The sequence below is a fragment of the Rhododendron vialii genome, chromosome 4a (assembly GCF_030253575.1).
Source record: "Rhododendron vialii isolate Sample 1 chromosome 4a, ASM3025357v1".
NCBI classification, from domain to species: Eukaryota; Viridiplantae; Streptophyta; class Magnoliopsida; order Ericales; family Ericaceae; genus Rhododendron; species Rhododendron vialii.
The window spans coordinates 28,597,550-28,621,664 of record NC_080560.1 but is presented as its reverse complement, the minus strand read 5'-3'; the positions used below and the strand labels follow the sequence as shown (position 1 = coordinate 28,621,664).

At 39.7% G+C, this 24,115-nt stretch overlaps 2 protein-coding genes across 2 annotated transcripts; both read left to right on the top strand.

Annotated features, from left to right (window-relative positions):
* Positions 1–5,929: 5,929 nt before the first annotated feature.
* On the top strand, positions 5,930–7,381 carry LOC131323871 (uncharacterized). The gene is made up of 4 exons (XM_058355711.1): positions 5,930–6,091; positions 6,429–6,611; positions 6,662–6,823; positions 6,914–7,381. The coding sequence occupies exons 1-4, from the start codon at positions 5,930–5,932 to the stop codon at positions 7,379–7,381; spliced, it is 975 nt and encodes a 324-aa protein (XP_058211694.1).
* Positions 7,382–17,502: 10,121 nt separating this feature from the next.
* On the top strand, positions 17,503–22,630 carry LOC131322321 (growth-regulating factor 3). The gene is made up of 3 exons (XM_058353609.1): positions 17,503–17,832; positions 19,421–19,627; positions 20,898–22,630. Exons 1-3 carry the CDS (start codon positions 17,619–17,621, stop codon positions 21,311–21,313), a joined length of 837 nt encoding a protein of 278 aa, XP_058209592.1. The 5' UTR covers positions 17,503–17,618; the 3' UTR covers positions 21,314–22,630.
* The last annotated feature ends 1,485 nt before the right edge of the window (positions 22,631–24,115 follow it).

Below are 24,115 nucleotides of genomic sequence, written 5' to 3'. Positions count from 1 at the left end.
TTCTGAAGGTGGAGTACTCATTTTATAGGCAAAGGTTACTTGGAGCCCAACCCACGCGTACAAACCACGCGCTCGGTGATTGGTGCCCACTTGGTTCACTAAGTCAGGTCTGCAGTCAAAAGCCTGCCATGAGCTCCGCACTTCGTTCATTCGCTAGGGGGAACGGTGTCACTCCACCTTCCAACCATCTGTTGGCTTCGCGCTGCCATGCCACTTGCCACGCCTACCCAACTTTACCTGACTTCCTCTCCTAGTCAGGGGGCAGGGGTGGCTCAGTGGTTGACGGTTCTGCCGATTGATATAGCCCAGCTACGTTCGGGCTTCTCCCGTGTTACCGATTGATCCGGTGAAACGTCGCCGAACAGAACTAACCCACGCCTTGGTCCCTGGTTCATACCACTACCAGGGGTACTTGGCCCAGCAGGACGGGTCCGGCGAAGGCACAACGACCACTGTGCACCGCCGGTTCGTCCAACCCTTATGACTTCGTCCAACCCTTATGAACATGGGTTTGACTTGTCATTAGCGTGACGTGTCCACCCCTAGGGCACTTCGCTGAGCCATGCCCACCACAATAGCCCCTCAACTTCTTCCATCGTTAGCTAGAGATTGGAGGGGTTGACCAGTGGTCCATTCAGGCCTTCACAGTAATTCATCATAGCCGGACCAATGTCTTCCCGAGGGTACATCCGATGGAAGACCTGCCAAGCAATACTTACCGAGCCTTCACGAGGAACGAGAGGCGTTTTGAATCCGGAGTAATGATGAATATTCGCTACAGAGGGAGTAGATGGGAATGCTTGGCGCAGAGATCGAAAGGTCAGGGGTGAATCTGAAGCGGCGTGGAGTGCCATGTGGCAGAAGAAGGGGCGCTGCGAGTACGGATCGATACAGGCCTTCCATGTGACACTCCGTGAGTGGTTGGGGTCACATCGCTTGGGTTCCTGCGCCAAGTTCCCTTAGGGTTTTCCCCCCTCTCACTCCCCACTTCGTTCAATATATAAAGGGGAGGGGGTAGATGTAACGCCCCCAATTTTGGGTACGTTAAAGAAGGCAATTTCATTGAAAATCTAAATAGAGTCTAGCTCAATATTACAACATAATTTTCCCAAAAGTACTTTATTAAACAAAAGGAGGGTAGACTAGGGTTCCTATCTACTGCTCCGCCTCTTCTTCCATTCTGGCCAGCTCCTCGGCTTCGAAAGCTTCCAAGGTATAGTGTTCACCCTGTTCATCTATGAGGTCTGACACATTATACCGGCGTCGCCACCAATATAATATGTCAGGGTCACCAAAGGTAACACCGTGAGCTTACAAAAGCTCAATAGAATAAACCATACCCACTGACTCATACCTTACAAACAGTAAATTATAACGACAAATAGTAACAATTACACATCCACATTCACTATTCAAGTATCGTTGGTGTGCATGTTTTCTTGTATTTCTCCTACGCGACTCATCGTAGACCGTGTCTCCATTTTCACTTTTCATAATCAAATCAACATTTTCAAAATCTGTTTTTAACACACCCAACCTCGGTTCCGCCGTTCCGGTCTCCCGAGTATCCTCACAATGGTTCCGCCGCACCGGGTTCCCATTGGCACACATCTGCATTGGCTCCTCTCCGCGGATAACCAAGCCACACACCCAACCTCGGTTCCGCCGTTCCGGTCTCCCGAGTATCCTCACAATGGTTCCGCCGCACCGGGTTTCCATTGGCACACAAAACACACACCACACAATGGGCTACCATGTCCGGCCACATTGCGGTTTCCAAAATATTTCACATTTTCAAAACACGCCTTTTCGTTAACCACACCCTAGATGTCATGTTTCTAACTTCCTTGATTTTCGTGTCACGTTTTCATGTATAGACTCCGCGGTAGGACTTTTCACAAAAATAAGCATAACTCATTCATTGAAATTATACTAGCAAGATCATTCAACTCAATATTACTACGCATGCTCGAAAAGATCAAAATATGAATACTTCAAATCAAGCGTTAAAATCTTATCTTTCGAAAATCGTTCTATCTTACTTTTTGAGAAATTCAATACAACATATGTTTATTTAAGACAAAGTCATTTATCTAACATGCTCATACCTCCATTAGTGAGATAAACTTGTTGACAATCATGCATTTTAAATGATAGGCTTATCTACTTGAAACCAAACAATAGATAATCTTATCTATGATATTGATACTTTGAATCAAGAACATGCTACTTTCTAGCGTAGATTCTATACTATACGTAGAGTTATTGGACTAGAGTTTCTACTTATACTTAGAGAAGTGAGTAGAGAAAATCTACCTTGATCCGAAGCTAGTCGGGGCCGAATAAGCTAGTTGGAAGATTTCTACGGGCGGTGAAACTCGCAAATCTGGACCAAACTTTGGATGGCAGTAACTCGGTCAATATTTGGCCGAATATGATCGTTCTTGGGTCGAAATAGAAGCTCTCGAAGTGCTCTACAACTTTCGTGAAGAAAGTTGATCCTAGAAACTACTTTAGGTAGGAGAAAAATGGTGATAAAGGAGAAGACAGTATGCTGTCTGGAAATAGAAATCCGAGATTTTTACTGAACTTCGGATGCCAATATCTTTGTCATTTCTTCACCGATTGGGATGGTTCTTGGGTCTAACTTGAAGGTTTCGAAGTGTTCTACAACTTTTCCGAAGGGAGTTGGTTCTAAAAACTAGCCTAAGCAGGGGAAAACTGAGGATTTACGAAGGGCAGTAGGCTGCCTGGAAAAACAGAAATGGTTTTTAGAGAGAAGTGAGAGCAAGAAGTGAAGGTGTGAGTTGAAATGCTTGGAATGGCTTGCTATTTATAGGCAAAACTTGAGCTCCTCCTCCCTCCTCTATGGCCGGCCCCCCCTTCTCTCATTTCTCCCATGGATTTGCTCCATTGAGTTGTCATCTCATGCCTTTCAATCATGCCATGCCTTCCATGACTTGTCACTTCCATTTGTACGCCAAATCTTAGGCCATCATGAAGGGTTTTTGACTTGTCAAGTCTATGGGGAGATTGCTTGCAAGAAAGAATATAATCATGAGCTAGCTTTGTACTTTGGAAGACTAGAATGGGTTGGCAAGTGGTCAAAAATAGGCTTAAGGCTATAAATGTTGCTTGTGTAAGTAATCAAAACTCATGCACACACTCCACCCCACTCTCTCCATCCGGCCTCTCTCTCTCTCTCTCTCTCTCTCTCTCTCTCTCTCTCTCTCTCTCTCTTGTATCTACATACATCCAAGAAAATCTAGGAAAGTAAGTCTAGGATTTTAAGACTAGAACATAGGTGTGCATGCATGGCAAGCTAGCCTTGCTTCCTTTGGAAGCAAAAAGATGGGATTCTTTGTATGACTTGTCTTGTCATGCTTATTGGCAAGTCAAAGGTCTATTAATCAAGGGACAAAAATTTTCCTAACAATTATGGACCAAGGGGTAAAGGAATATTGGTCATAATTAGGGTTGGAAATGACTAAACATAGGAATAAAATGATTACTCCTATGGTCTAATGGTTCAATAGGGTTCGGAGGGTTTCATAAGGCTCAAAGATGGTCAAAAAGGTCCACCTAGGGTTAGGGAATTGTAACTAGGAGAAATGGTAGTTTGGTTTGTCCAACAAGTCGGTTGGAAACTAACCTTACTCGCCAAGTAGGATTTCTAGCCAAGAAATATAATTTAAAGATTTTATCTAACTTGTTAGGAAAATATACAAGTGCTTTTATAAGCATACTTGTTTTTAGAAAATGACTAGATTGCTCGGCGTGAAAGATATAATTTTATAAGTTTCAAATCTAATTATGACGGATTATAAAAATTAAAAGAAATTTTTAGTAGCAAATCCAAGTAATTAAGATAAAATTTAAATATTTAACGAAATTTTTATTTAGCAAAAATCAGGGTCGTTACAGTAGAAGAGGGAACACTCTTGCTTTCTCACTTTGCAACTCTCCTGCTTCCAAGCTATCGCTCAAGGGTTTTTCGTCACACCACCGCTCACCGTCGTTTAGCTTCATCCGCTTTAGGTAAACGCCGATCTCTTTGATTCTTCGTTTACTGCTTACCACAACACTCACCATGCTTAATGGCATACTTTTGCACAAAAACTTGAACTTATTCTATTTTCATTGAGTTTCTGCGGCCTCTTTTGGCCGCGGTCCACCGCTTAGACCGCTAACGATGGCGATCCTCATCCATATCCCGGTGGTGGATAGTCAATCCTTGCCACAATTTGGCGTAGAAGGCCTTCCTCGGTGAGGCTTCGTGCTTTCCACCGAGGATCTAGGGTTTCATCTGTTTCTTTCGCAATGATTACTGAGTAGTCGTATTGGTAGGGTCGTGAGGTGATTAGCACGCCGTGACCAGTTTGGGTACTGCTCCTATTTTCAAACAATAAAGAAAAAGCAATTTTAGGTTAATAAAGAACATTCGTTAAACGAACGCGGGCATCGTTGGAGCCCATGTGAACGTGGGAACGGGGGTTCAAAACCCATTCTTCGCTGCGCATGGGTGAACGGCGCCCATAAGGATTCACATCCTTTGGGGTATCTTTTTCTCACTAAAATCGAACATTTTAAGAACACTGAATGGAACAGATTAATCCGGACTGGTTTCGAGTACTATGAATCTTACGACCGTGCCTGCTTTTTAATTTTTGAGAAGAACTTGTTATTTCTTAGCTTAATTAAATCCCAATCAATCGGCAAAGGGTGGCTACCTAAGAGCCATTCAAATTATAACAATCCGAGTTTTTAGTCAGCACACATCATTGTCTTTGTAGATTCGACTCTGGTCTTATCGGATATTGTGCTATATCAGTCTCTGCCCTACGCTTAGGGCAACCCATTAATTTAGGACTAGAAATCTGTCAAGCATTTTTGGCACCGTTACCGGGGACGATAACGTGTGTTAAGAATTCGGGTAGTTTTTTTTTTTTTTTTTCCTTTTCAGTTTCTTTAATTGTTTCGAGTCAACATAGGTAGATGTAAGCAATTCTCTATTGTAGGAAAGCAATCACCTCTAAAGCCTAAGTATTACCGAGACAATACCAGGCGTCTCATAACCATTGATAGAGAACCGAGAGTAGCCGTGGAGGATCAGGAGTCTTTTAATGGTGAGTCGCTTGATATCGGTGGCCTGTTCGTTGATTTAATAATCAAACCACTGATGGCAGAGCCACAAAAATCGATGCATGAGCACATGCATCCTGAGAGGACCACTCCTCTCGGACCAATAGTTCTGCCAATCGAGACGGTGGAGGCACGTAATGCCTTCACCATAAAGCCTGGTATGCATAATGCCCTTCCCCTCTTTTACTAGAGGGAGAATGAGGATCCATATGACCATGTCCGCTATTTCAAGCAGTTGGTGTGCACCTTTGCTACCACTGCTCAGTGAAAGAATGCTTGCCTTAAGCTTTTCCCATCCTCACTTAAGGATAGTGCGAATAAGTGGTTGCAGATGCAGAAAGCCCAAACTCTTACAATGTGGGCGGCTGTCAGAGATCTATTTTATAAGAGATATTTCTTAGAGAATAAATCAAAGCACCTGACTCGCCAAATACAGTCTTTTAAGCAGAAGGATGGAGAGTCGTTCTTAAGGTGTTGGGAGCGTTTTAAGGGCTTGTTGTTGTCCTTACCGCACCATGGGTTTGCGAGGCACCAACTAGTGTCATTTTTCTATTTGGGCCAAAATGTTGTGACGGCCCAGCAGATTAAGTACCTCTGTAGGAAGGAGGATTTTCTAGATAAGTCCCCAGATGATGCATGGGACTTTTTGGAAGAGTTGGCCGAGAAACACCAAAGTTGGGAACCTTCCGACCTCGGTGATAGGGCCATGGTTGCTCAAGGACCCAGTGGATCTGATGTTTTTCCTTCGAGCGTGCGAGAGCACAATGTCTAGTCTCAGTTGGATAAGATGGCTGAACAGTTAAAGGACTTGAAGCTTACGCAAGTCCAGCAGGTGAATAAGATAAGAGTGGAGGAGGTGTATGCCTTGTGTGAGTGTCCAGGGCATTTAGTCACTGCTTACCCTGCGTTTCCCATTGTTAAGGATGCATACCATAGCAATCAAACTGAGGTGAACGCGATTAATGAGCGTTAGGACCCATATTCAAATATCTACAATCCAGGGTGGACCCAAAATCCACTTTTGGGTTGGCGGGATCAAAAATTCTAGTGCAACCCCAGGAACCACCTCAGCAGCAAATTTAGCAGTTTCGGCCTCCTCAAGGCTAAATGATCCAATTTTGTTACCCACCTTAAAATCAGTAGGGGTTTGGTCTTTCATCTTTTGGACCACCCCCAGGCATAAACTATCCCCCGCGGGATAAGCAGACTAATGAGATGATGAAGGCTTTCATGCAGTCTCAGTTAAGCTTCACTGAACAAACCAAACAAGCAATTGTTGACATTAGGACCCAGTTGACCTAGTTAACGGTGGCAGTTGGACACAAGTCCAGCAGGAGAAGGGAAGGTTTCCTTCTCAACCTCAAGTCAATACCGCGGGTACCCATTTTATAGGCAATTCTTCTGGCCTGAGTAATTTGAACCCCAGTCTGGAAGAGGCTAAGGCGATCACCACTCTCAGAAGTGGGAATGTGATCGACAAAGATATTCCTCCCAAGCAGAAACCGATTCCACCCCGTAGCCAGTGGCTGAACAAGTAGTTTCTCCAGACTTGGGAAGTGTTCCTGAGGAAGAGGATGAGTCAGAGTCTCCTGAAGTGGAGGTGTCTGCGCCTGCAGCCCCGACTCTGTCACCACCCGTTGCTCCATATTCCCATCGCTTGGTGGCGAAGCCCAAGGCCAATGTGAACTTCTAGATTCTTGAGTTATGCAGGAAAATTTAGTTTCCTATCTCCTTGATAGAAGCCATTGACGTCATTTCTCAATTTGCAAAGGTTTTGAAGGATTTGTGCACTTCAAAATGGAGGACTAAGAGTCAGGACAAAGTTCTTCTGACTGAGCAAGTGAGCTCTATCCTTCAAGCTGATATCCCAACCAAGTGCAAAGACCCTGGTTGTCCCACCATCCCTATAGCTATCGTAGGCCAGCAATTTGATAAGGCATTACTGGATTTAGGAGCAAGTGTCAACCTGCTCCCATATTCGGTATACTTACAGCTTGGCCTCGGCGATCTGAGAACCGCACCGGTCACACTACAGTTGGCTGACCGGAGTGTGAGAGTTCCGAAGGGTGTGGTGGATGATGTTTTAATTCAGGTTGGCGAGTTCCTTTTGACAGTCGACTTTACTGTCTTGGATACTTGCCCGATACTAGAGGTCTTCGAGAAGACTCCTATTATCCTTGGTCATCCCTTCCTAGCCACCTCCAATGCTGTCATGAACTGCACAACTGGACAAGTCTAAATGTCGTTTGGGGACTTGAAAATGGAAGTGAAAGTGTTTAATGGGGATAGTCGAGTCAAAGATGATGAGGAAGTATATGAGGTGAGTTTGATCGATATGCTGGTGTAAGAGCATGTCGATAGTATTTTGTATAAGGATCCTTTGGAGATAGCCTTAACTGCCGAGGAGGCGTCATTCTTAAATTCTCCAGAGGTATGGAGTTTGATAGAGATGCTTGCGGTAGACGATGTGAGTGGCGTCGCTTAGGACTTAATTCTTGAGCCGTTGGGTGCCCCATTGTCTTAAGTTCCGACGGGTAGCTTTTGCGTACCACTCTCTTCACTGAGAAGTGGACCCGACTCCTAGCGATAGGGGTACCCATCATTGACTTGGGTTTATAGCTTAGCACGCCGCTATTAAAATAAGAATCGTGTGCCCAGTTCCGGTTAGTAAGGGCAATTTTGTGTCGGTGACATTGGATTTTACTAAGTTCTTTTGCTTTTGACACAATCTATGTATATTTGTCTTTTATTTCATTGTTCTTCTTTCTTGTTTTCTATTTAGTTGTTCTTGTTTCTCTTAAAATAAAAACAAAAACAAAAACAAAAAAGGAAAATTGAAAAAGGGAAAAAAATTAGCATAATGGTCTGGTATAGCCACCTAGTCGAAACTATGTATGTAGTACTTAAGAGGTTGGGTCTGACGGTAGGTGCGTAGTTAGTAGCAAGAATTCTGTCTAAACCATCTGACTTTAATGTCCAAACTTTGTGGAGATTGCTTCACAAACGGAGTGGTGGGTAAGGAATCTGGCAGCCCCAGAGGGAGTGACAGCCTATTAGATGATGGCACCTCTTCTCAAGATATCGTTGAATCCTATGCATACTATCCTTCCAACAAATAGGGAGCCACAGTCTTTGGCAAGGGAGAAAAATAGTGCCCATGTCTTTCGCATGAAGAAAGTAGATGAATTTTTTTGTATTTCATTTTATTTCTTGTCTGGTTTATTTCTTTTAGTTATTTTTCTTGTTGTCTTGGAGGCTAACATTTTGCAGGTTGTTCGATCCAAGTTGGGGGGTCTCCCTCTCTTGATAGTTTACTCTGCTTAGCCCCTCCTTTCGAGATGATATCTTTCCTCTTTTTTACATTTCTGTCCTATCTTTATTTTTCGTGCTTTCAATGCGGATATTGTATAGTTCAAGTTGGGGGGAGAGATCACTTTGTTATTTATTTTGTTAATAAAAAAAATTTAAAAAATGGTGAAAATCTTTTTGCATGAGACTTGAAGGCTGTTAAGAATGGCTCTTAGTTGATTGAGTTCGAGATGCAATAGTCATTGTTTTGATATGGCGGTGGCATAGTAGTTCTTTTTGCTAGCTTGTCACGAAAAATTTGTCATGACATTTATTATTAGCACCTTTGCCCTTTACGTTTATTTGGGCTTTGGTTACTAATGAGTTATGACTTGATTGTTCTCAATAATTAGTTTAATGGATACTTATGCCCATGTGAGTTTAGAGCCTTATCTCTTTTCTTGAAGTGGTGTAAAATAAACTTTTGTTTGCCACGAAAGAGCATATTCGTTGTTGATCTCATTATTTTTGTTGTCAAGTTTTGAAAATATTTTAATTGCCTTGTGTTTGAAATTTTTATGGTTGGATTGCCCCCGGAAAGGATTATAGGTCATCTTTGCAATTTTTGAGCCGGTTCGTTACTTTCTTTCATATATTTATCTCTTATGAGCCCGTTTGAGCTTCTTGCATGCTACCATTTTTCTTGTTGAGCTCTATTATCTATATTGTGTCTTGAGAATGACTAGTTAATGATGTGAAAATGAACTAGTGAGAAAATAAGGAGATGAATGAAATTGAGAATTGTATTTTATTGGTGGTGACCTTTCCCATTAAAAAAAAGAATAAAAAAAAAGCAAAAAAAGGGAGGACACACCAAAATTATTGTGGAAGGAGAAATATATGTTCTTAATGTGAGATTTTATTAAAGAGTTAGAAGGAGAGATATGACGAAATTGAAAAAAGATATTAAAAAAAAGGGGGCACGCATCGTTATATTTGCCCTATGTGAATTGTTGTTAGCCTATTCTCGGACACTTAAATGTTTTACTCTAACCTTGAAATACTTTCCCTTACTTAACGTTATCGCCGGAATTGAAGTCCTATTTGATCCTAGGGGCAATAGGTTATGGATTGATGGATAGAGAAGGTTTCCAATACTTGACATTCCATTCATGAGATCGTATGTCCACTATATAAAGCTTTCTTTTCGTGTCAACTTATGCAGGATACTTTGCTTTCATTTACATAATTTCCACCCTCACATATTGAGAGTAATATGCCTCTTGTTTCAAGTGATTTCATTTGTTGAGTGGATGACGCGATGAGATTTGATGTCAAAACTCGGTCCGGAGAGAACTTTTGGTTATTTTTCACTTGTGACCGAAGCCCTTGTTCACACACACTGAGTATAGGTGCCGTGACTCATTTTTATGACTTGATAGTATCTAGAACTGCTTATGTCGTTATCTCTTTGCGATAGCTTCATATTCTATATTTGAGATATCATTGAGCTATCATACAGGTTTTCGGGTTTCATGTGAAGAGGATATACGGTGTTTTGTGGGTGATCACAGTTGAAAACCATCACGAGACTTTACTCGTCCTACCGGGGCCGCCTAGGGGTTTAAAAGAACTATCAATTTTAGTTTGTTTTCTTTAGTTGCATTTTGTTTTCTTTGCTTGGGACTAGTAAAGTGTAAGTTGGGGGGTGTGATAGGCGCATAAATATTCACATAAATGCCCACTAATTTATCCTTGCTAGGCCATTTTATATTATTATTTAGAATTTTATGCTTTATTGTAGGTATTTGGAGGCGAAACATTCGAATGGGTTTTATTTGTGCAAAGATATATTAATCCATGAGTTTGGGGATTATTTTGCAAGGCACGGTCAACCAACTAAATTAAATGGCAGGCCCATTGATATGTTATAGGGTTAATTTCTTGAAGAAATTTACTCTTTTTGACTGTGCTCAATTACCTAAGGAAATAAGGTGGGCCCAATGATTCGTAGTTAGAAAAATGGTGGGCCAAGCTTAATATTGTGTGTGACTGAAAAAAGGAAAAGAAAAGAGGGGTTTTCAAAGGTATTACAACAATAGCATATAAAAGCAGAGCCCACGCACAACTTCAGGAGGCAACGATAGAAGTTCGAAACATTAGTAGTAGTTTTTTTACTTACATTCTTTTTCTTTCAGAGCTTTTTCCCTTGAAGTTTTGGAGTTTGGTTCAAGTACTTGCGTTCCGGTAACTCGTTTTAATTTTCGTTCTTTATAAAAGTTATTCGTTGGAATTTGTTTGGTTGATATCTTTTGTTTTCCATTCTAAGCAATAGAAGCATGATGCAATCTAGGGTTTCTTTTATTTCTTGCACAATGATTAGTGAGTAGTTGTATTGGTAGGGTCGCGAGGTGATTAGCACGCCGTGACCAGTTCGGGCACTACTCCTATTTTCAAACGATAAAGAAAAAACAATTTTAGGTTAATAAAGAACATTCGTTAGACAAACTCGAGCATCGTCGGAGCCCATGTGAACGAGGGAACAGGAGTCCAAAACCCATTCTTTGCTGTGCATGGGTGAACGGCGACCATAAGGATTCGCATCTTTCGGAGTATCTTTTTCTCACTAAAATCGAACGTTTTAAGAACATTGAATGGAGCAAGTTAATCCAGACTGGTTGCGAGTGCTGTGAACCCTACGACCGTGCCTTCTTTTAATTCTCGAGAAGAACTTGCTATTTCTTGGCTTAATTAAATCCCAATCAATCGATAAGTGGTGGCTACCTAAAAGCCATTCAAGTTATAACAACCCAAGTTTTTAGTCAGCACACCTTACCATCTCTGTTGATTTGACTCCGGTCTTACCGAATATTGTGCTACGTCGGTCGGTCTTCGCCCTACGCTTGGGGCAATTCATTAATTTAGGACTAGGAATCCGTCAAGCATGAGCCATTTGGGCTAGCTCCTCCGGATCAAATTACTATCTCTAAGTCTGAGTATGATTCCATGTTTCACAAGGCTAATGTATCTTTGACTTCCATTGTAACCCTTGTCTCATCAGGAAATATTTGCCTTCACTCATCTTCTCGTACTGCAGTGCTCCATGGATTCTCGATTCTGGCGCCTCTGATCATATGACTGGTTCCATTGCAACCCATGTCTCATCAGGAAATATTTGCCTTCACTCATCTTCTCGTACTGCAGTGCTCCATGGATTCTCGATTCTGGCGCCTCTGATCATATGACTGGTAATTTGTCTCTTCTTATTGATGTCGTTACACGTTCCGTTCCTTCATATGTTACTATTGCGGATGTACTAAAGCTCGTGTACATAGCATTGGTACTTATTGTGCCTTTAGCCTTATTTTTACCCCTGTCTTATACTTATCACAATTTCCTTTTAATCTACTTTCCATTCATAAATTTTTTCACACTTACAATTGTTTTGTACTCTTCTATCCATCTCATTGTGAATTTTAGGATCTCAAGACGCAGATGATGATTGGGGGGGGGGGGCCGGGTATGAGAAGAATGGTATGTCCTATCTTCAACCATCCACTCCTTCCAAGTTATCTGTTTTCCACTCCACTGCCACACCTTACCAGTGGTACTTTCGTCTTGGACACCCATCTTCTGCCAAGCTTCGCAAGATAGTCCCTGATTTACCTAGCTTTTCTCCTTTTAATTGTGACAGTTGTGAACTCAGTAAACATCGTAGGGTTTCTTTTCCTTTACGAGTTGAGTCACCTAGTTTAGTTCATTCGGGTATTTGGGGACCATCTCGTACCACGAGTTTATGTGGTGCTCGCTATTTTGTTACGTTTATTAATGATTTTTCTCATTTAACTTGGGTATATCCGATCTCGTACCACGAGTTTATGTGGTGCTCGCTATTTTGTTACGTTTATTGATTATTTTTCTCATTTAACTTGGGTATATCTTCTCAAAGATCGGTGTCAACTATTTTCTGTGTTTTTAAATTTTTATGCTGAAATTGTCACTCAATTTAATGCCAAATTACGTATTTTGGGGACTGATAATGCCCAAGAATATACTTCTCATCAATTTACACATTTTACTTCAACTCATAGCATTATTCATCAAATTACTTGTGTAACCACCCCTTAACAAAATGGGATTGCTGAGCGAAAAAATAGACCGATTTTAGCAGTCGCCCGAGCTCTTAGTCTTCACATGCAAGTTCCAAAATATTTTTTGGGGGTATGCAATTCTTACAGCTAATTCTTATAAATAGAACGCTATCTCGGGCTTGAACGGCAAAACTCCTTACCAGGTTTTCTTTCCTGACAAGGATCTTTTTCCTCTACCCCCAAAACTCTTTGGTTGTGTTTCATTCATACATAATTTCTTTCCAGGTCGTGATAAGCTTGATCCTCGTTCTTATAAATGTATATTTCTTGGTTACTCTCGGACACAGAAAGGATACAGATGTTATAGTCCCTCGCTATGTAAGCACTTTGTAAGTGCTGACGTGATATTCTTTGAGACAGTCCCATATTATTCCCAGCAGGTGCACGATTACTGACACCCATGTTGGCTGATCTTGGTTTATCACCTTGTCTTCCCAAGATTGCTTCTCGACCACCCATACAACAGGTCTATGTTCGGTGCTCTTCCGCTGCCGCACCACCCATTGCTCCTGAGACCCAACTTCTTTACCCATATCATCTCCTTCACCGTCTGAAGATCCGGTTTTGAGACTATTTATATGGCACAACCACCCAGTTTGAGTCCAAGGGGAGTGTGTGTGTCGTCTTCACAATCTATATATGGCCTCAAATAGTCTCCCCAGGCTTGGTTCGATAAGTTCAGTAATACTGTTGTTTCTCATGGTATCACTCGGAGTCAGGCTGATCACTTCATGTTCTTTAAAAAGACCACTCGTGGTATTGTGATTTTCGTGGTTTATGTGGATGATATTGTCATCACTGGTAATGATAGCATTGGGATTCAAACACTAATTCACCATCTTGGTTCTAGCTTTCTTACCAAAGATCTAGGCAAACTTCGATATTTTCATGGCATTGAGGTGGCTCATTCTAAAGCGGGCATCGATTTATCACAAAGGAAGTACACTCTCGATCTCTTGAAAGATATAGGTTATATTGGGTCTAAACCTATAGCTACTCCCATGGAGACTAATATTAAGTTAATGCCTGAAGATGATGAGTTGATTGACAACCCTGAGATGCACCAGAGACTTGTGGAAAAACTTATTTATCTAATTATTACTTGACCCGATATCTACTATGCAGTTAATGTTGTCAGTCAATTTATGATTCATCCTTAAGTTCCTCATATGGAGGCAGTTGTTCGTATCTTGAAGTATATAAAAAATGCTCCCGGATGTGGACTTCTCTACAAATCTTCTGGACATCTTCGTATTGAAGGATATACAGATACTGACTGGGCAGGATCTCCTGCTAATCGTTGTTCTACTACTGGCTATTGCACCTTTATAGGAGACAATCTTGTGACATGGAGAAGTAAGAAATAGTCGGTTGTAGCACGTTCTAGTGATGAGGCAGAGTATAGAGCAATGGCTCATACCACTGGTGAATTGACTTGGTTGCGCACACTTCTACAAGAGTTTGGGATTCCAGTAAAGAGTATTTCTGTCCCACTCCATCCACCTGGGTTTCCACCCTAAATGGGGTGGGGACTTTCCTCCTCTTTCTGGCATTCTTTCCATCGTCTCGGCCGGAGATCTATCTCCTCCCTTCATCACCCTCTACCCTTGTCCTTTCCCTACGCCTCCAATTGCCTCAACCGCCGCACCTTTTCCACCTTCTCCTTTGCATAGCTGTCGGGGTTCCACCACCCTGGTGTGTCCCAGGATTGCGGTTTTAGTTTGCAGACGTGGTTCCTGGTACCCGTTTAGTGTGTGCTTGGTTCGTCGGAGTAGGACTGTTGGTTGGTGGTGTTTTGATTGTAAGATTTTCCTTTTCTTTTTAGTTTTTCTGGTTTTCATTTAGTTCTTCCCTCTTCAGTCAAGCTTTAGCCCCCATAGTCACTGAATCTGGTTATTTGAACTGGATGGTTGATGGATTATCAAAAAAAAAACTGGATGGTTGATGTGGGCTCTATTTGTGAAGTCCTCCTCCCTTTTGTAGAGTTTTTCTCTCCAATTTCTTGTCGATTTTTGTTGGGATTTCGTTAGTTGGTTTTGGGATCCTGTTGTCAAAATGCTTTCTGATGATCGCCATGGTGGTTAATTTGTGAGGCTCTGGAGTGAAAAGCTTGTGAATCTAGACCTCCAGGTATTGTCTCTGTTTTGGGATTAATAACCCTCTTTAATTGAATGCTTATTTCATATGAATGAAATCTCCTACCATTTTGGCAGGAAAAAAAAGTATTTCTATCAAAATAAAGTTACGCACAATTGAACTATGTGGAGCTTCTAAAAACACTCCTTTCTCTCCTTCATGCACACCTAGTAAGGAAGCGTTTTCGCTAAGTAAATGGACTAATATTTTTATAGATTTTTATGTAGGTCATTCTCCTCACCTACGTCAACTAAAATACTATTTCGCGAAAACAACTTAATACCATTAGCTTGTAGTTCAATAATATAGCTGAAACACACCCTAAGACTAAATTCTGCTAATGACTTTTTGGATTTTTTCTTGTTTTGTCCTTATTCAATTTTGTGTATTATTGATAAAGTAAAAATTATAACTTTACTGAAATATTTTTGAAATATCCAATATAAAGTCCAAAACAAGAGAAAGTCCAATTTTTTTAGTGGAACTTAGTCTAAGTATGTTTTGTGTACACCCAAGTATGCTTGGTTGACTTAGGATTCCAAGAACCTTCCCTTCTCTTGGGACGATTTTCAATAATTTTTCTCTCGATTTATTACTTTCATTTCTCTATATATCTCTCTTCACTTATTACCCCAAAAATCTCTCTCAAAACCTTTACCAAATAACCCCCTTTGTTTCTCAACAATCCAAATACCTAAATGTCACCAAAACCCTAATCCTTTTTGGGGTGTATAAGGGCCTAATTTAGCATTTAAATTACATATGTAAATATTTATTGAGAATTGATTTTGGCACTTTCCAAATTTATAACCACACTCTTCAGAAAGTTTTGGCATTCCCAAAATCACTCCCCATATTTATAATCAAGTAAATATGCTAATTATATTTTATGTTGCTTAAAATTTGAAGTGTCATCTTCAAATATATCATATATAATTATGTAGTCTAGTTCATACTTAATTCTGACAAAACTTACCACTATCACCACTACCATAAGCACCACCACCACCCAATGTTCTGAATACCGTACCGGTCAGGGTACCGATTTTTCTACTGGTACGGTACGTACCGGTACCGGTCAAATACCGGGTACCATTTCGGATTGATCACTATTAGTGTTATTTTCCTACTTAAAAAAAAAATTATAGTATGATATACACTTTTTTAAAATAAAAAAAATAAACTATCCGGTATTTGCCCGGTACTGTCCGGTATTTGCCCGGTACCGTCCGGTATTGTCCGGTACTTGAAAAAAAATATAAATATAAAAATAGTACGGTACCGTCAGGTACCGTCCGGTACCGACCGGTACGGCCAGTACCGACCGGTATTTGAGCCGGAACGAAATTAGAGATGTAGGATACCAAATTTGGTCAAAAACGGTACGTACCGGTCGGTACGGAACGGTATTAATAACATTGCCACCACCACTCCATTGCTGTTGTGCCTATCCCCACCAGCCACAACAATCACTCCAATGTTGCTACTAACTACTACTATCACCATCGGTACTGCCGCCTCAACAAATCACGAACACTTTGTCACCTCTCTACCACTGCAAGTGCTACCACAAACACTCAATTTTTACCACCACTCTCCCACGGCGACCACCACGATTTCCTTAGGTCTACTATCACTATAACTTCCCCGCTAATACTACCATTAGGGCCAATCCTGATGTTCGAATCGCCCAAACCTGACCCCAAGCTTTGTTACTCACTTATTACTAAGTCATAAAAAAATATAAAGACATGCAAGTCAAAATAATGGTTACATATTATACTTTTAACTTGAATTATATCAAAAAAAATCAAAATGTAACCCCAGATCTAGGGCTTTATAATTAGCACGATCCGATATGTAGAGCAATAACTTCTCCTTGCATTTTTTAAAGTAAAATTTTCAATTAAGTCATCGCATTTTATCTTGTTCAAGTACTTATTTTCAAATAAATCATAGCTAATCCACTTAATCTATTCCTTGTGATGAGGGTTAGTTTTTATCAATTTCAACTTTAAAAAACTCATCTCCGTAAAAAACAACTGTAGTTGATATGGTCAACAAAATTCGATGAGCAATTTATATTATTTGAAAACCACCATCTTCTCAATAAGACCTTATAAAATAAAAGACGTCAATCATAAAATCAAAGACGTTAATCGATTTTGTTATTTTTATCTCAATAGTATTATTTTTAAATGTTGAAGTTCTTGGAGTAATTCATTCCCATTATATGAAAATGTTGATTATTCTCTAAATTTTCTTCTAGTGTAGTGTAATGCTTCATCATTTGTTCATCAGTTTTACTTTATGGTACAGTAATTAATTGACTAAAGCGCGCTTATAGCACAGATATGCCGCTAGTTTTGTGTTAAACAAAACTCCAAATAAGGCAAAACTGGAAAGGGGAAAACTGTGCGTGGGTTTAGATCTTGGGACTTTTGGGTGTTTCTCCAGTGCTGTTGTTCTCACTTCCCCATATCCTCTTCCCAAAGCACACAGAAACAGACAGCCTGCAGGCTGCAGGTTACTTTTCTCTCCTTGCTTCAGATTTAAAAAAAAAGAAAGAAAAGAGAATTGTAATGTCAGACTCTCTTTAATTTCTTCTCTCAACTGTCTTGTCTGAATTGTCTTTTTCCCCAAGTGCCCCAAGCTTCTTCCCTGAAAAGGCCACAATAAACAAACAAACTTAGCAGGCTTTTTTGGTTTCTCTCTCCTCTCACTCTTCTGTCTCTTAGCGAAAAAGGATATAAAGACTCCTCAGAACTACAGAAGGAGTCCTCTGCCAAACAAGCCTTTGGAAACTTTCTCTTCACATCCCCAACACACACCAAACAAACAAAAGAATTGAAACCGACCAAGCATCTCTCTCTCTCTCTCTCTCTCTCTCTCTCTCTAGAAATGGACTTCAATCTGAAGCAATGGAGATGCCAGCAGCAGCAGCAGAAGGAGTCAGAAAAACACCAGCAGCAAGAAGAAGAGGAAGAAGTAGAAGCATCTGAGTCATCCACTGCGCTTCCATTGTTTGTACCTGATCAACTCACCAGCAAACTCAGTGACGTGTCAGCATTAAACAACCCGGTTGATTCAACCCCCACTTCCACCAGATTTTCCAGTAACCCTTCCCTCCATTCTGTCTCTCTCTCTCTATACACGTAGTAGTGGAGTAGTATTTGTGACATTTTGTTTCTATTTATTCCTGTTGCTGATTTAACTATTACATAAAGACTTTAATAACACAAACACTTTAAAAAAGCTCGTTAGTTGTATTTTTTGCGACAAGTTTTCAGGAGTGATCAGAACCCATATGAATATTATTTTTGACAGGAAAATGTATTTTTTTTCTTTTTTGGTAATCTCATAAAAAATGTTTTTTTTATTAGTTCTCATATCGTCTTTTGTACGTGAGTTCTTTTTTTTTTTTTTTCCTGAAAAAAAAACTTACACTCCTCTGGATAGAGTTATTTCCTGAGAAAAAAAAGAAAGGGTTGTGGCTTTCAGCCAAATCACTCATTTAAATTGAGTATTTTTGTAATAAATAGAGAAAAAAGTAAAAAAATAAAAATATTTTGATTGACTGCTTCCCTCTCTCACAAAAAATGGTGAGAAAAAACTCTCATCCCTTATCTCACCCTTTCTCACAATTCAAAGGGACTGTTGGAACATATCCAACCAAGCCTCCAAAATACTTTTTTGGTCCTTCAAAACACGTTTTTGCCAAACAAAATACTTTTTTTTTTTGGTCTCAATTCCTTCAAAAACCCATCCTCTGAAACACTATCTCAATTCCTTCAAATGGAGGATGTACGTGTTCAAGCACTATTTTCCTTGAAAATGGAGGAATTGATGTCAAACGAGTGTTTTGGAGATGCTACAAAAAGTTCTGAAACCCATCAACCAACCGAGCTGGTTTTCTGATAAAAAGAAAAAAAGTAGTATTTTTGATATAGGAATTTTGAACATTATTTTGGGTGAGTTCTCCCCAAAAGTTAAGACAAGTTATTTCTGCTAGATAGAATCTTAATTGATGTAGTATGTGAGAAAAATTATCTGCCTCGAAGTCTTTAGCCCATTTAGTCACCGCCTTAGGCCATGTTTCCACTAACAATTTTGGACAACAAGTTATGATAATTAAGATTGTTCTTACACTAAGTAGCAAGTTTTGCATCTCATCTACAACTTAGTGTTCACACTAATAAAGAAGTTGTGAATGAGGATGCACAACTTCTTTATTAGTATGAACGACATGCCATTTTGCCACAATTTGTTCACCCGAAAAATTAGTGGAAAATACCCTCTTATTAGTTGGTGGAAACAATTTGACATTTTTTAACAACTCTATCCCACAATAAACTTAAAATTTTACAAGTTATTGGTTTGTGAAAACAACATGACTTTTTTCAACAACTTATTGGTTTGTGTAAACATCTTAGACATTTTTCAATAATAACAACTTATTGCCTACCGGAAACACTCCTTATTCTTTCTTCTGAAAGAATTAAATGGTCTTTAGCCCATTTACTCCACGGTTTTTTTTGATAAAATTCTCAAAATTAAAGTAAAGAATTTTGTCCCAATGTTTCTTACCTTCTATGAGAAGTTTCATGATTGATTTGCTTCAAAGTCTAACTAATGAGTTTCTTCTTTTCTTTTCCCTCTCTTTCACTCTCTCATGGTGGTTGTTTTGTTCGATGTAATTATAGGGATGGGAAGTTGCTTGAGCATGGGACAGTGGAAGGAGCTAGAGCTGCAGGCGTTAATATTTAGGCATTTGGTGGAGGGTGCAACTGTTCCACCTCAACTTCTCCACCACCTTGTCCTCAGCAAAAGCTTTCTTCTCTCTCCATCTCCTTCACCTTCATACTACCACCCTCTTCAACACTTCTATTCCCATTATCATCATCCATCTTGTAAGTAGTTCCTCCATCACTTTTGTTTTATAGTTATAGTATTTTCTCTACCCTCTAATATGATTAATTTGTACATGATTGATCGTTCAGGTTAATTAGACATTTAAGATATGCTACATAATTTGTGGTAGTCACATTTTTGGTGTTTTCCGGGCCTACTTATGTGCATCTCGACTAGTCTTGAAGACCAATCCCACCATTCATTACTAGGGGCACCAATTAAAGCCGGAGCAAAGCCCCGTATGGGCTGGCCCAAAGAGGTTGGCAACACCTAAGAGGTTTCGAACTTGAAATCTTAGGCCACCGAGCCAAACGTGGCATATACTTGCTACTGGGTCATGTCATGTTTGATTAATAACGAGGGGTTGCAATTGAATATGATGAGAGGGTAAGATGGTTGGGGAAAATGGCACGAAGGAACAGGGGAAGGCAGGGCACACTAATATTTTCATTCATCCAGAGAATTCTTACGCGTGGCGTGAGATATTTATATTTACATATTTGGACTTTTGAGTTGACCCTTGGACCCAACTAAAACAATACAATTTGACATAACTACAACAATATAGACAGCCCGAACACAAATATAACATTTAGCCTAATTGCAAAATAACCACAAGAGATTAATTTTAACAGGATTGACACTGATTTGATTACTTTACCTGGGTATGGATGTCCGGTGTGGGTATGTGTGACTAAGTATCGGATTCATGTAATTCTCATTTCAAGGATACGGGGACACACTGTGAGTATTTAGGTCTTCACATATGATATGTTTTTGCTAACTCAAATGGTGTTTGCTTTTTGTGTTACAAAGAGCACACCCACCCATGAATTTATGCGCTAAGAGCATCCACACCCACGAAGCTAGATTTCCCATTGTCATTGCCATTGCTATTTTTTTGCAGCCAAATTTGACATTTGCTTTATTCAATCCAGCGAGTAGCTTCTAGATCCTTGGTAATTGATCTTACCCAAGTTTATGTCTTTTAGGGGGCACTATACCTCTCTATTGCGTTTTCTTTATTGATTATGCATTTGGGGCTGTATTTCAGATTCCCTTTGAGCAGTTTTTGAACATATTATTATTTAGATCTCCTCATTATTATGCTCCAAAAGTCCTAGAAGTTTAGAGCCTATTAATTTTAGTTCTTTACTTGCTTAATTTTTTATTTTTTATTTGTTGGCGTTGTATGTGTGTTTATTCATGCATACACATGTATTATATTATGTTATGTCATCTTATGGGTTGAATTGGGTTTTGAATCAGTAATGCAATCAGGATACTGGGGGAGAGGATTGATGGATCCAGAACCGGGTCGGTGCAGGAGGACTGATGGCAAGAAATGGAGGTGCTCAAGGGATGTGGTGGCTGGCCAGAAATATTGCGAACGCCACGTGCACCGTGGCCGCAACCGTTCAAGAAAGCCTGTGGAAATTCCCACACCCTCTACCACCTACAGTGTTGGTGGAAGTTATGGTGGAGTTGCTAGTGGTGGCAGCAGTGCCACAGCGCTTAAAACCACTGTACCCTTTGCTTCTCAGGTGTTGGCCAGTGGGGTCCACTTCGATTGTCCTGGGCCTTCCATTGATCTCCACCAACTCAATCACAGGTTTCATTTTCATTCTCCGAATAACTCAAAATATGAAGAGAAATTTTTTTGTTCGTATGGTTTCTATCCATGAAATTGCATAAACCTTCGAGTGATCTCCTCAATGGAAGGTATAATCTTTTTCTCCATTACAAATTTATATGTCAATTGAATGATCCGACTTCCAAGTTATCAAGTAGCTTAGTTTGACAAATGATTGCCGAAGTGCAATTTTTTATTTTTTATTTTTTATATATATGACGGATTGGTCTAGTTCCAAGTCTTAGTATAGAGTTGAGTCTTTTCGAAAAATATGAGTGATTGAAAATCAGTTCCCAATTAAAATGACCATTCTTTTTCTTCTTTTGTCTTGTGGGGATTTTTAGTGGATGGATGCGATTCTCTTGCATGAATCAAGATCTTTCTCATGTGACGATCCCTCGTGTGATGCGAAATAGGACCTAAATGGTCTTACTTGATTATTTGAGCCATTTGTTGTGTATGTCTGGATGTGTACATCTTCTTGATCGAAAATAATTATTCATGTGAACAACTCATATTTGTCATCAGAGAAATGAACGATGAAACGATGACCATCTATTTCTCTCAAAACAAAATTGACTCGAACTAAGCCTTATCAATATCTATTCGACATGATTTTTGCATGGATAGTGTACACATTGAGATTTACAAAATGTGAACAACTCAGGATTATGAAATGGGACCTTGGCAGGTTCCATTTCACAAGTGCTGTTCTTTATTTGCCCATACCCTCCTTTGTTCCCTTATTTTTTGCTTAACTTTTCTACCATATTGGTTTCTTGTGTTGATCCTCGGAATCAAGAAGTGATAACAAAGCCCTCTTTGAAACCCAAAATGAGGTTCAAAAATCCGGTACCGGTGTTCTCCGTCCTTTCTTTGACGATTGGCCACCGAGATCACTCCAAGAGCCAGGCACAGCCCTTTCCATTTCGACTCCAGGTATTAATCCAACCTCAGACTTCTCACTTAAACTATCAACCGGGAATGGAGATGGGGTGGGCCAACGAGATGGGAATAATGTTGACAGAAATCGGCTTCAACTGAATTGGGCCGGAGGGTGGGGCACAAACCTGGCCGCCCCTTCTATGGGTGGCCCACCTGCCGAAGCATTGAGATCATCATCAACCTCCAATTCTTCCCCAACAAGCGTTCTGCATCGGTTGCAGCGTGGATCCCCTTCTGAGACCAGTTATGTTAGCACCTGAATTTAGTTTGATTTCTTTTGTCTGAATTCTGAAACAGAAGAAAGTGTTGTAATAACTCTTCTTTGTTTATTCACTTGGTGTTTAGTTTAGTACCGCTTTTACATCCTTCTGCCTTGTTATTACTTTGTCCTTCATTAATTTCATGACTTTGTGGTGTTGGATTTCATGTTTCTGCATCACTTTAGTTAATTGCTCATGTGCTACATTCTTCCGATTGATTTGCTGCATAAATATATCTAGGAGTGGGAATTGAATATTGGGGAACTCCGGTACCGTTTGATTTGGTTAGCCTGACAGCTAATGTGAGGAGCCTATCCTTGCACATTGTATTAGCTAGGCTCCCTTCTTCCTAATTATTGTTTTGTTGTGTGCAGAGGTGGCTCCATGTTGTAGGTTGCATGGTCAACTGAACACCCGAACAAATTTTTTTTGCGTAGAATACATGTAAAAATTATGAGTTAGCTTTGCTTTGAACACTCAACGTAAATATCAATGAACACGCAATTCTAAAAGTCTTGAACACGTAACCCAAAACTAATTGAACACTCAATCATAACTCAATTACAGTCCATTGGTAATTCATATCTAAACACTTAACATGCATCAAATAAAGCTCATAAACATAATAATAATAAAAATTAAAAAGAAAGTGAAAAGAAGAATCTATTAATTGGTGTAAGTATTACAGTATATTTTGCATTCTCTCTCCATCTTTATTGTCGATGGTCTAAATGTGTTAATTTCGCATTCATGACAATAATCCTTTTTTTTTGGTCTAGTTAGCTTGCAAAGTTATGGACAAAGCTTTAAAAAAATTCAACTACATTGCAAACTCCGTTTACTTGAATAATATTCGTTCAAATTTAAGACTATGATAGAAAATCTCATCATGTATCCTAAAGAATATATTTTCGTGAAGGTCAACCCCAATATACTTGCTACAATTCCTTTCACAAGGGCTTTAGTAGATTAATACGCTAGTTAAACGTTGGCAAAAAATATGACAACTCATTTAGGACAACTGCAAAATTGTACCCCCTCCATTCTCGCCTGTCTACAACAAAATACAACTTTCAAAAAATTTAAATTTTTGTTAAAAAAATAGTATATATATTTTTAAGTTCTCATTTCACCCTGTTAATTTTTTAAGAATAGAAATGTTTTTTGACCATACTATTTATACAATTATATGAGATTTTGTACATTTATTATTAGTTAAAATATAAGCTAGTAAAGTTAAGGTAATTTTTGAACACTCTATCAAAAATTTCTGGAGCCGCCACTGGTTGTGTGCACCCTCTTACCGGTTAAACCAAACCACCTCCGCTACCTTGTCCTGGCTTGAACCTCTTGTGTTGATTATCTGTAATCCTCTTTTCTTCTGCTAAATCACTCTCTGCTGTAAGGGCTCTAATCACAAGTTTTGATAGGGTCTCCGTGTCAAGCAAAGAAATCCTTCCATGAATATGGAGGCTGAAGTCCTCTCTGAAAGTGCCACACCTATCTTTTTCTTTTTCCTCTAAACCTCCTGCAAACCTTGACAATTCATCAAATTTTTGTTGATACTTTGCCATCGACATATTTCTTTGACTTAATTCAGTCGTTTTTGAATTTTTGTTAGTTTTTGGTTAAATTTTTTAGATTAATCA

Coding starts and splice junctions, on each gene's coding strand:
- LOC131323871 (XM_058355711.1), top strand. CDS start 5,930: ATGGCTGAACAGTTAAAGGACTTGAAGCTTACGCAAGTCCAGCAGGTG. Junction 6,092..6,428: donor ACCATAGCAATCAAACTGAG/GTGAACGCGATT, acceptor TGTTGACATTAG/GACCCAGTTGACCTAGTTAA. Junction 6,612..6,661: donor CCACTCTCAGAAGTGGGAAT/GTGATCGACAAA, acceptor TCCACCCCGTAG/CCAGTGGCTGAACAAGTAGT.
- LOC131322321 (XM_058353609.1), top strand. CDS start 17,619: ATGGACTTCAATCTGAAGCAATGGAGATGCCAGCAGCAGCAGCAGAAG. Junction 17,833..19,420: donor CACTTCCACCAGATTTTCCA/GTAACCCTTCCC, acceptor ATGTAATTATAG/GGATGGGAAGTTGCTTGAGC. Junction 19,628..20,897: donor CCATTATCATCATCCATCTT/GTAAGTAGTTCC, acceptor GTTTTGAATCAG/TAATGCAATCAGGATACTGG.